Source organism: Paramormyrops kingsleyae, chromosome 4 (genome assembly GCF_048594095.1).
Source record: "Paramormyrops kingsleyae isolate MSU_618 chromosome 4, PKINGS_0.4, whole genome shotgun sequence".
Lineage (NCBI taxonomy): Eukaryota > Metazoa > Chordata > Actinopteri > Osteoglossiformes > Mormyridae > Paramormyrops > Paramormyrops kingsleyae.
The window spans coordinates 31,076,564-31,088,922 of record NC_132800.1 but is presented as its reverse complement, the minus strand read 5'-3'; the positions used below and the strand labels follow the sequence as shown (position 1 = coordinate 31,088,922).

The 12,359-nt window shown below is 41.7% G+C and overlaps 1 protein-coding gene across 1 annotated transcript; it reads left to right on the top strand.

Moving 5' to 3' along the window:
• The first annotated feature begins 199 nt into the window (after window positions 1-199).
• LOC111854580 (uncharacterized) lies at window positions 200-12,346 on the top strand. Its single transcript, XM_023832656.2, has 6 exons — window positions 200-565; window positions 1,556-1,590; window positions 4,630-4,875; window positions 6,796-7,101; window positions 7,413-7,496; window positions 7,771-12,346. Exons 2-6 carry the CDS (start codon window positions 1,572-1,574, stop codon window positions 9,807-9,809), a joined length of 2,694 nt encoding a protein of 897 aa, XP_023688424.2. The 5' UTR covers window positions 200-565; window positions 1,556-1,571; the 3' UTR covers window positions 9,810-12,346.
• Window positions 12,347-12,359: the final 13 nt, after the last annotated feature.

The following is a 12,359-nucleotide window of genomic DNA, read 5'->3' as shown; positions in this document are numbered from 1 at the left end:
AGAAGCCAGGTATGATAGAAAACCTACTGGATAGTAGCTCTCCAGGACCGGAATTGGAGACCCCTGCTCTATAGTATATGGGTCAGAAAAATACCACATAATGCAATATGTACGAACAGTCAGTGTTTTCTGCTGATTCTGTACTGTATATTTAGATAACCAGTACCATTATCTTCAAATAACCTTTACTTAGGATCAGAGCTAGCTTTCAAAACCTCTTCTCTATCTCTGATTTAGATCCCAGCATAAAAATTGCATTGTACTGCGTGATGTTCGACTGCCACCAAACCCCATGTTAGTCTTAGGTACCAGGTAGAAGGAACCTTCCTGCCATAATCTGTCTTTGAATTTCCCGTGTAACCTGATCAGTACCTAGCCTCTTGGCTTACAAAATTGGAAGTGGAATCATTTCCTCATGCCTTTCATTGCTGATCGACTTGTATTGCTCAGACACATTAAATCAGACACATTTTCCTGAAGGGTGGTGAGCAAAGCACAGCAGCTAATGGATTAGACATTTTATGAAACATGTTCTTACTGAAATAAAATCACAGTGAAGACAAAGGTAAGAGGTGCCACTTAATCCCTAAAGGTTTAATAGAAAATTGCTTGGATACTGTCTTAACATTCTGCATGTTGTGTATGTTGATCTTATGTGTTACATTAATTACAGTGTGTGTAGCACTGTATGTATTTTATGAACCACTAATGTGAGCTAGCTGTTGGAGCCAGAATGAGCACAGAAAGGACACTGAAGAAAAACGTCCCAAACGAGGGAGGGGGGCTGTGTCTGTGGGGTACGCGCAAATGAACAGAATGACTAAAATCATAATTTACGCTGTCCAAATTTTACGGTTTGAGTCTAAATGCGGAAGGCAGGCAGGTGATGGCGCTTTTTCCGATGGCACAGTGAATGGTGGTACAGCAGTAGGGCAGGCAGGAGAGCATTTACAGGACTTACTGCGGGGAAACGCAAGTCTTCATCTGCTTTTCTAGCCGATCCCAGATTATGTAACTGGTTCGCTAACGATGCCAAATTTGAACAGAAAGCAAAACGGCGAGTCAGAGGCATTGCTGTCTAATCGGCAGCCAGTGGCGGATTTTATTGAGGGCAAGATGGGTGCTCCGAATTAACAAACCACCGATGTTCTGTTGATAAATGCTGCCTTGTCGAAAAATGCTACCGTATTGCTGTCATAAAATCCTACCGTAGGTATTACGGTATTACCGTAGGTAGGATTTTATGACAGAACACCGTTGCCAACCTCATGCCACCCCCCCACCCCTGACAGCTGACTCCATCGCCACCCCCACCCATGACAACTACTACTGTCTCCGCTCCCAGTTCAGTCTGGAAAATACGGAATTTGAAAATGGGAAGTGTGTAGAAACCTTGTGAAAAGTCTTCGGTTGAGTGGTTTAATCCGGGTTTTCGCGAACGGAACAAGCTGCAGCGCCTCAAACTGCTGAGATGAGAGCGCATGTGTGTCTGTGCAAAACTAAAGAAACTCGCATCATGAATCACATTGATTCTCCCGTGATGGTTTGTTCTCAGGTCGTGGAGAGTGAAAATGGAGTCCCAAGATTACGGTAAATATATAAACATATATTATCTGTCAGATTTAAGAAATACAGGGTATTCATTTTATTCCCAGCTTTACATGACAGTTTCGTGGATTCGTGGCTGTCTCCCAATTTTTTTGTTCTTGTATCTTTCCAAATAGTGTCCACTTCACGAATTATGCAAACCTGCCAAAGCCCAGGAATGTTTTTGTAGTTTATTTGCCACACCCTGGGTGTCAGAGTGTTTTCCAATGAACCTCTGTATCATTACAGCTACATGACTCAGCTACAGGTCTTTGGGAAGCTCACAAAATCTACTCTTTCGTTGTATATTCTAATGTAACTTCTAGTCTAGGTCTCTTATTAAATGGTTGAGTTTCATTAACTACTGTTGATTATGAAAAATACAATGAAAGGCTTTTAGTAGCCTAAGGTTTAATGCAGGACAAGCCATTAATTATACTTTTTAAAGGCACTGCTTGTAGTCTAGTCATACTTCACACTCTTGTTTAAACTGCCTAAACAAGATATCAGACAGGTGTGGTAACTGCCCGTCAGACACAACCTGCGCAGTTATTGAAAATCAGTCAGTTTCCTTCAGATGTGAGAATCCGACTCTGCCGTTGTATAATAATGAAGTATATATGTCTGAGAACTACATCCATATAAAACACTGACCTGCTACCTGCCCCCCTCATCACAAAACCACTCCCAAAGTGTTTTTTTTATATATATATAAAAATTATGATTTTGAGGCTCAAAAACCAAATTGGGAAGAAAGAAGTTAGAATGTTATTAAATGTTAAAATGTTTTGGAGGACTTTTGAGAGAATTTCTCCTTTGTCTTGAAAGATGAAGTCCTGGTGAAGTTTGCAGGCCACTTTACGGCAGATCTTTACTCCTTTCGATATGTACAAGTATTACTCTGATCGCATACATGTAATAACATTTTTTTGTGCTCATCAGAGAAAATTAAGAAGACAAAGAGACTCTCCAGCATAGTTTTTGAATGACACAACCATGCCATTATGTTTTCAAAGGACTCTGTAAAGATAAAGAAATACAAATATTTAAGTATCAGGCATAACCTGACTAATTTAGCATTTACCGATTATTAAACCTGGACATGTGTACTTTCTTGTTTAGACAGGTTAACAGTTTTGTAAAATGTAACTGGACAACAGCCTGTGTTTCACTACTTTCACTATTTTTTATAGCCAGTGGAGTTCATGAGATGAATTGCGAAGAAACTTAGGTTAATGCAAAAACTTAACTTGAATATACCATGAAAAATGAGTCTTTTTGAGCTTCCCAATGAGCTATAGCTGCAATAGTGTAAAAAATACTATAATGTTGAATTAAAATGGCATGACCCTCTTTTTAAATAATAAATTTGATCACTTTTAAAATGAAGGGCTGGTACTGTGTAATATCTTGACATGTGATCATGGCATATTTCCCATGTACAGTCCTGGTCAGGATTATTGGCACCCATTAATTGTAAGTACAGAATGTAGAATATCTTCAGAAATAAATGCAAATGAACCAATTTTGTATGATCAGAATATTTAATAAAATGTCCAAAGTTATTGAACAACAACAACAACAAAAGCTGTCATATAGTGAAATAAAATATAGACATACAATGTATGCTGGACATGGTTATTGGCTCCTTCACTGATATTTGGTCGCAGAACCTTTGGTGACAATGACCGTTTCTAAACATTTCTTGTATCCATCTATAAGCTTCTTGCATCCATCTGCTAGCAGTTTCCGCTACTCTAACATTACTAAGCATTCCAGCTCTTTTAAGTTTACAGGAGTCCTATTTACAATGGCAGATTTCAGCTCTCTGCAGAGGCTTTCAATGGGATTTCGGTCAGGATTCATCACTTGCCAGTTTAAAACAGTCCGTCTTTCCTTTTCCACCGTTCTCTTGTACTGTTGGATGTCTGCTTTGGGTCATTGTCCTGCTGAAAGACCCAAGACTTTTGCCCAAACCAAGTTTTTGGACACTGAATAACACATTTTGCTCTAAAATACCTTGGTAACCTTCTGATTTCATCGTTCCTTTGGTACATTCATTGCCTCCAGTACCAGAGGCAGCAAAGCAGCCCCTCACCATGATAGAGCCTCTCCCATATTTTACTGTAGACAGGCTGTTCTTTCCCTTATGGGCTTCATCCCATCACCTATAAACCAACTGCTGCACCACATTCCCAAAGAGCTCTGCTTTAGTTTCATCTGTCCATAGAACATTATCCCAGAGAGACTGTGACTTATCTAAGAAGGTTTTTGTCTAGCCTTTTTGTGCCATTCTTTCAATAGTGGTGTCCTCTTTGGCCTTCATCCATGGAGTCCAACTTGGGTTAGTGTGCACTGCATGGTATGGGCAGAAGTCACCACTCCAGATTGATCCAGGTCAGCCTGAAGCTCTTTAGATGTCTTGCATGGTCTTTTTATCACAATCCGCACCAACCTTCACAGATGTCTGTTCTTGAAACCGGGATTTCAAGTTCTTTGGCGATTGCCTTGTAACCTTTGGAACTGTTATGCTTTTTGATAATAGCAGTTCTGATGCTCTCAGACAGCCCTCTTGTCTTTGCCATTGTGAAAAAGAAACTGGAAGCAATCAGCCCCTTTTTAAGCAGCAAAACCACATTGCTTTAGTTCAGGTCATGTTAGCAATGAAGATTAAACACAGGTGAGTCTTATTTGTTTGAGGAAATAATTCAAAATCATAAAAAGAGTACCAATAATCATTCTCAGTTGATATTTTATGTCTACATTTTTTTTCTTTCACTATATGACAGCTTTTTTTGTTGCTGTTGTTGTTCAATAACTTTGGACATTTTATAAAATATTATGATTATAAAATTGGTTCATTTCCATTTATTTCTGAAGATATTCTACATTCCGTATTATTCCCATTCCCATAACCCTGACCAAGACTGTATAGCACTGTCATTCATAAGTAGGTGATGACACCCATGGTGTCGTAATGTTGTTGACCTTCAGAAATGTGCTTCTGCCAAATGTGGTCACGCTTGTGGGCTTCTTGTGCAGCTGTTCGCTTTGTGGACCAGCACCGGGCTGAGCTCATCGAGAGGGTGAGGGCGGTGGACACCATCGGGAGGGGTCTGCTCCAACACAAGAAGATGCATAACAGGTGGACTTTGCTGCTGCTGAATGATACCAGTCAGAACACCATGAAGAACATCTACAACGACCTGGACCTCGGAGGAGCACCTGCGAAACAGGCCTTTTACAAACTTCTGAAGGAACACGAGCCTCAGCTCCTTCAGGAACTGGGTAAGCTAACACAACTGTTCCATTAACAATGTTTTTCCAGCCTGTCTGCTACACACACACACATATATATATATACATTGGCATATCATTGCACAGAATAAATGTTTCTGTCTCATATCATAATGAATCTCACTGTGTGTGCACCCTACAGTTCAGCGTCTGACCACCTTGTGTGTCCGCTGGGCGTTTTTGGGTTCGGTGCTCATTCCTGCTACAATCCTGTTCAGGACTACAATAAAGAGGCTGATCTGCCTTGGCAAGCAAGTCTCCTTGTCCTTCGCTTAGGGCCGCCTGGCGCTATAGTACCAAAAGTACAGTACTTGTTGGTTTTTTCACTGGCGTTGGTTTTCAACTGGTACCAGCACTGAATGACATCACAGCACCAGGCGGGGTATTTTGTACTGAATTGGAAAAATGGCTGCAGTATTATAGGGCTGGATGATGCGCGATATTAATAATAACATCGCATGTCATACACATGCAATTCTGACATCGCTAGCCAGCTAGATTAAGATCAGGCCTTTTCTTATTTTCAATTCTGTACGGACTTTATAGTCCATGGAGGTCACGTTTCACTAAAACATATTTACTTTGTCATGGAAAAAAAAAACCTTTGCTAGCTTAGCAATTTTAATTGTTATTCATTTTATACATTATGTGATATATGCTTTAAAATGGTCAATGACAAAATAGTAGAGGAAGAATAGATGTTGTTGTAGTAGTTATGGAGAGCAGCTGTATGAGGAGGGTCGGAGGTCCCTGGGTATCTGAGTTTTCATACTGTCCAGACATTATACCGAGATATACGGTATTTTTAAAATAGTGTGTGATTGTGCCCTACGGTGGGTTGGCGGCCCGTCTGGGGTTGTTCACCACCTTGCGCCCATAGTATCTGGGATAAGCCCCAGACTCCCAGCGACCCTGAATAGGACAAGCAGTTATAAAACATGGATGGATATTTCTTCTGAAAAATAACTATTTTTTGATTAATTCTAATGTATTAATTCTTTGTAGTTTTAGTTGTATATTTAAATTGCTTGATCCAGGACACCACCTGCGGCAAAAGACATTCCTTGTAATTCTCTATACTTTGCAAATAAATAACTTTGATTCTTTAGTAGGAGTCTACATCCATCCATCATCCATTATTATCCATCCATCCATCTATCTATCTATCTATCTATCTATCTATCTATCTATCTATCTATCTATCTATCTATCTATCTATCTGTCTGTCTGTCTGTCTGTCTGTCTGTCTGCCTGCCTGCCTGCCTGTCTGCCTGTCTGTCTGTCTGTCTGCCTGTCTGTCTGTCTGTCTGTCTGTCTATCTGTCTGTCTGTCTGTCTGCCTGCCTGCCTGTCTGCCTGTCTGCCTGTCTGCCTGCCTGCCTGTCTGTCTGCCTGTCTGTCTGTCTGTCTGTCTGCCTGCCTGCCTGTCTGTCTGCCTGTCTGTCTGCCTGCCTGTCTGCCTGCCTGTCTGTCTGCCTGCCTGCCTGCCTGTCTGTCTGTCTGCCTGCCTGTCTGCCTGCCTGCCTGTCTGCCTGCCTGCCTGTCTGTCTGTCTGTCTGTCCACATTATCGCCTCACCATTGCATATCTCCTGTAAAAGACTTATTTTTCGCCTCATTCTATTTGTTGTCTTTATATTTTTACTTTTAGAATTTTAGTTTTATGTTTAATTTGCTGATATCATGATACCACCTTTTAGCTGTTATGTCAGGGATCGTAAGAAAGGCGCTTTTGGAAAATATATAACTCATTTTTGGAAATTCCCACTGTTGGGAAACACTGTGTTACTCTCGCTTAAATAAGGGTGTCCTTGTATAAAGCACTATTTGGTCAATATTAAACACAGAACATTTCTGTATATACAACTTCCCTTCTCTTTTTGTCACCGTCAACCTTTTCTTGTGGTGGAAAAGAGACGGAAAATGTCAGTGGAGAGATTCAGGGTCACAGGGAAGAACAACAGCATCTAAAGGAAGAAAGAGAGAAGGAGAGACAGGAGCTGGAAGCGTGGAGAGCGGACAGAGAAACAGAGGAGATGGAGCTTCACCAAATGAGATGTGAACTCCAGAGAGAGAGGGAGGAGGTGGAGAAAATGAGGGACATGATCAAGAAAGAGAAGGAGTCCATGAACCGGAAGAATAAAACACAGAGTAAAAGTGTGGAAGCACAGAAAAGCCCATTCAGAAAATGTCAGAGTATGGATGCTATTAATAACTTAGGTAAGTAAAGATACTCTGCTTGCAAAATCAAATTATATCACCATTTATTCACATTAAAATCATAGATTAGTTAAATTTTTGTAAAAAAAAATATCAACATATGGCTGCAACATAACAAAATGTAAAAAAAGTGAAGAGGCCTGAATTCTTTCTGAATACAAATTCTGTGCTTTCTCAGTATAGATGATAACAGACATTAGGCTGCACATGTTTGTTAGAGAAGACGTCTAGCTAGTTAATTATCTGGTCAGAATTTGCAGTTATTTAACTGAATTTTGAAAACTACATATTTTCCTGGTGCACCATTCTAGGGGTTAAGGATCAGATAAAGCAGGAGAAGGAGTCCAGGAGCTTATTAAGAAAATGTCAAAGTCTGGACCGCAATTTTAAATTTGGTAAGTAAAGACATTCTGGATTACATACAGTCAAATACTGCTAATACAATTTGACTGCATTCTTAATAAAACAACAACGTTGTATGTTTCGCCTCAGTTACAAAAAAAGATGTTTATTGAATTTAAACTTTAATTTTAATGTCTTTATCTACAATGTTTTACTCAGATCCTTCATATGTCTTAGGACTGTGTATGGGGCCCATTGTCCCACAGAAGGAGCAGGCCAATCCCCACCCGGTTACGGTCTTTGATTCCTCCTCATTTCCTGTTGCAGCCAGTGCCCCTGAGCTCCGGCTGGTGCTTCTGGGGAGAAGTACAGCTGAGAAAAGCTTAATAGCAAATGGCATCCTGGGCAGAGAGGTGTTTGTGTCTGGGACGCCCTCACCGACAAAGGTCCAGATGAGCAGCCAGATGAAACACAGGACCGTTGCCGGGACACGGGTGGTGGTGGTGGTGAATACTCCAGACTGGTTTAGCTCTACGGTGTCCCAGTTTCAGCTGTGGCAGGACGTCAAACACTGCATGGAATTGTCAGCTCCAGGACCCCATGCTTTTCTCTTGGTCACAGAGATGCACGAGTATGGAGAGGTGCAGGCAACAATATTAGAGAAGATGAGGGAGATACTTGGAGATGACTGCTTTCCACACACCATCGTCCTTCTGACTCATGCCAGTGAACTGACAGAGAGCATCACTGGAGGCTTTGTGCATACTGGCAGCCCAGACCTCCAGAGAATAATTACCAGATGTGGTAACAGGTATCATATCCTCAACACTAGTAACAGGCCTGAAGGCCATCAGATCCCCAGGTTGCTGGAGACCATAGAGAAGATGGTTGAAGAAAACCAATGGAGCTTCTACAGCAGTGAAATGCATATGGAGGTGATGTCTCAGATTCAAGAGGTGGAACAAAAGCTCCAGAGGGAAAGAGCCGAGAGGAAACTGAGAGAAGAACTGGAAGCGAAGGAGAAGTTTGAGAAGGAGCTGCAAGAGACTCTGAGGGAGAAGGAGGTCGTGATTCAGGTACAGAAAGAAAAGATTACAGTCCTGGAGGAGAGGATAGTTGAATTGGAGGAAGAGCTGAAGGAAGAGAGGGATGAAGAAAAGAAAAAAGAACTTGAAGAAAAACTGAACAAAGAGGTGGAAATGAGGAATGTTACGGAAAAAGAGGTTAAAAGACTCAAGGAGGAAGCTGAGAAAGAAAAAAGTGAGCGGGAGGAGAAACACAGACAAGAGATTGAAGAGATCAGGGACGAGGAGAAGGCTCAGGCTGAAGCAGAAAGACACGTGATGAAAATACTGCTGTCTGAACTGTCTAGCAGACTACAGTCCACATTAAAAACCAAGACACACAATGAATATGAGAGGCAGACTGAGGAAAAGAACCATGAAATAGCTGCTATAAAGGAAGCGTGCAGCAGAGAGATAGAGAGAGTGCAGAGGCTGAAGAATGAAGAGATGCAGAAGTTACAGACAGAGATGAACAGAGAGATAGAGAGAGTACAGAGGCCGAAGAATGAGGAGATGCAGAAGTTACAGACAGAGATGAACAGAGAGAGAGAGAGAGTGCAGAGGCTGAAGAATCAGGAGATGCAGAAGTTACAGACAGAGATGAACAGAGAGATAGAGAGCGTACAGAGGCTGAAGAATGAGGAGATGCAGAAGTTACAGACAGAGATGAACAGAGAGATAGAGAGAGTACAGAGGCTGAAGAATGAGGAGATGCAGAAGTTACAGACAGAGATGAACAGTGAGACAGAGAGAGTACAGAGGCTGAAGAATGAGGAGATGCAGAAGTTACAGACAGAGATGAACAGTGAGACAGAGAGAGTACAGAGGCTGAAGAATGAGGAGATGCAGAAGTTACAGACAGAGATGAACAGAGAGATAGAGAGAGTACAGAGGCTGAAGAATGAGGGGATGCAGAAGTTACAGACAGAGATGAACAGTGAGATAGAGAGAGTACAGAGGCTGAAGAATGAGGAGATGCAGAACTTACAGACAGAGATGAACAGTGAGATAGAGAGAGTACAGAGGCTGAAGAATGAGGAGATGCAGAAGTTACAGACAGAGATGAACAGAGAGATAGAGAGAGTACAGAGGCTGAAGAATGAGGAGATGCAGAAGTTACAGACAGAGATGAACAGAGAGATAGAGAGAGTACAGAGGCTGAAGAATGCGATGATGGGGGAGATGGAGAGGAAGGTTGCGAGAATGAAACTAATGAAACTAAAACTGCAGAGCAGCACACAGGGATCCCCCACTTTTTTCAAAAGTAAACCAGGGCCCAGTTTTTCAAAAGTAATCCACTAGGATTTTGGATAACGGATTGGATCAAATCTTGAAAATGGGTTTTTCCAAAGAAAAAACGGATTACATAATCGGATTAGATCACGTAATCCAATCTTGGTTTTGATCCGGATCAAACCTTTAGTTTGGGTTTTTCAGAACTTTTTTGTAGGATTTGGATCACTTTGATCCAAAAAATCTGGATTAAACTGATCCCATCAGAAGGGTGGATTCAGCGTGGATTTCATGCCCAAAATGTAATGAAAACTTTAAAAATGTATCAAACAATACTATATTTGGATCATGCAGTATCTTACAAGATATCCTATTTATTCATAAGGTTTTAATTTTATTTGTTCATCCGTCAGGCTACAGTGATTAGGTAGGCTGTAACGTATTCAGCCTTTCAGTATAGGCCTACAGCAAAGTAGAAAGAGTTTGGCCTCATAAAATAATCCCCCAAACAGCTGTCAAAATTGACCAAAAACAATCAATTTTATTCTGTCACTAATTGATATATATATTCATCACAATCGAAAATATTTTTGTTTTTAGAATATTTATTAGTGATGCATGCAATGATTACAGAATAACCAAAAAAATGCAAAGAATGGCAATCACTGATTTTTGAAATCCAAAACAAATCCAAATAGAAATAGTGTAACTATTGCATCCCTTGTTGCACGTCCTGTTTGCTCGTTCTGGCAGAATGCAGGAGGTTGGTCAGGGTCTCCAAGGGGCTCAGGTGCATCATTGTCAGCACAGAGAGGGACATTGCGCTTAGTAGCGATGTTGTGCAGCACAATACAGGCAAGGGTTATGTTGCATGCTTTCTGTGGTTCCGCTCTCAGGTAGTTAAGGCATGCAAAGCGCCTCTTAAGAACTCCATTTAAACGCTCAATGGCACATCTTGCTCTGCAATGAGCAGTGTTGAAGCGTGCCTGCGCCGGTGTATTTGCTGTTAGAAAAGGAGTCATCAGCCATGGTAGGAGTGGGTAGGCACTGTCTCCTAATATTATGCCATCCGGTCGGTTGGTTTGGAGGTCTCTATATAGAGCGCTCTCCCTCAGGATGCGTGCATCATGGACAGACCCAGGCCACTTGACAACGCAGTTGGTGATGATGAGGTCAGCATCACACACAAGTTGGACATTGATGCTGTGCCTCCCCTTCCTGTTTATAAACTCCCATTCATTCTCACGAGGTGCTTGTATATGCACATGTGTGCAGTCGATTGCTCCAATAGTATTGGGCATATTCCCCAAAAGAAAAAAGCTGCGCTTGGTCTGGGCAATCTGGTTGTCCTTTGGAAAAGAAACAAATTCATTGACCAGGCTGGCCAGTGCGATTGACACATCTCTCACCACATCACACACAGCTGATTTCACCACTCCCATATAGTCACCAACAACTTGATAGAAAGTCCCACATGCATAAAATCGGAGAGCAATGAGGATCTGGTCTTCCACAGACAGACTGTGACTCCTTTGGGTTCTGTGTTGAAGTTTTGGCCTGAGAAGATTCACAAGGTACTCTATATCAGCCTTCCCAAAGCGAAACCGGACATACAGCTCCTCAGTGGTGTACTGCTCCAGTGGCTTGGTACGTTCAACATACATCCTTTGACCGTATCCTCTCCTGGCAAAGTGGTGGTGGCGGTGGACAACACCTGCCATTTCACTGTCTCTCTATGAATCCTCTGAGAAAGGCTGATTTATATGGCTGTGTAATTGGTCTTTTCAAACACACCTATTACAACTGATTAGTTTTGGCTTGTGTTCAATTGAGGCAATTGGACCCAAGGCCTAAAAATGATGAACAATGTTCACTATAGTAAAGCAACGGAACCAGTTGGACCATGCTGAAGCCAAAAACCCACAAACAGGCAACAAGCCCTTTAAGAGGGGAGATTACACAGATGTGGTCCTCGACATTATTGGAGGTGAGAAGTCACAAGCTCTCCATGGTATTGTAGGGGATGGCGAGCCTTGGATTGAGGAGGAGGAGGAGAATCTGCCAGTTCCTCCTGAGGCTGATCCAGAGAGTGTATTTATATTGAATCTCAGCTCTGTTCCTGAGGAAGAAGCTGGATCCTAATTGGTTGAGCCAGTGGTAGTTGCCACAGGATCTCAGAGGAAAGGCTTGAAGCGCCCTTCATCAAACAAAGATGATGATTACAAGGCACTTCTGCAAAAAGAGACTGAAAGGGCAGAAGCACAGCTTCGTCTGGCAGAGGAACAACTGACTCTGACCAAACTGCAGCAAACCAAGGCCAGGCCTGAGATCCGCCTCCTAAAGGCTACGCTCAGACAAGCTGGTCTCTCCACATCTGATGAGGAAGTCTGAAATTATTGTGGAGTATTTGACATTAAGTCTTTTTTTTAATTCAGTACATCTATATTTGAAACTTGTTATAAATATCCTCAATGTACAGTGTTTGTGTTGTAGGTCTCAGATGAGCGGACTGCTGGAAGAGGATGGGGTGGGGTTTTTCTTGTTTTTAGTTTTTTTTAAATGTCTGTGTTTTCATTTCAAATAAAAATAAACTTATATTGACCCCACACTGGCTATTCT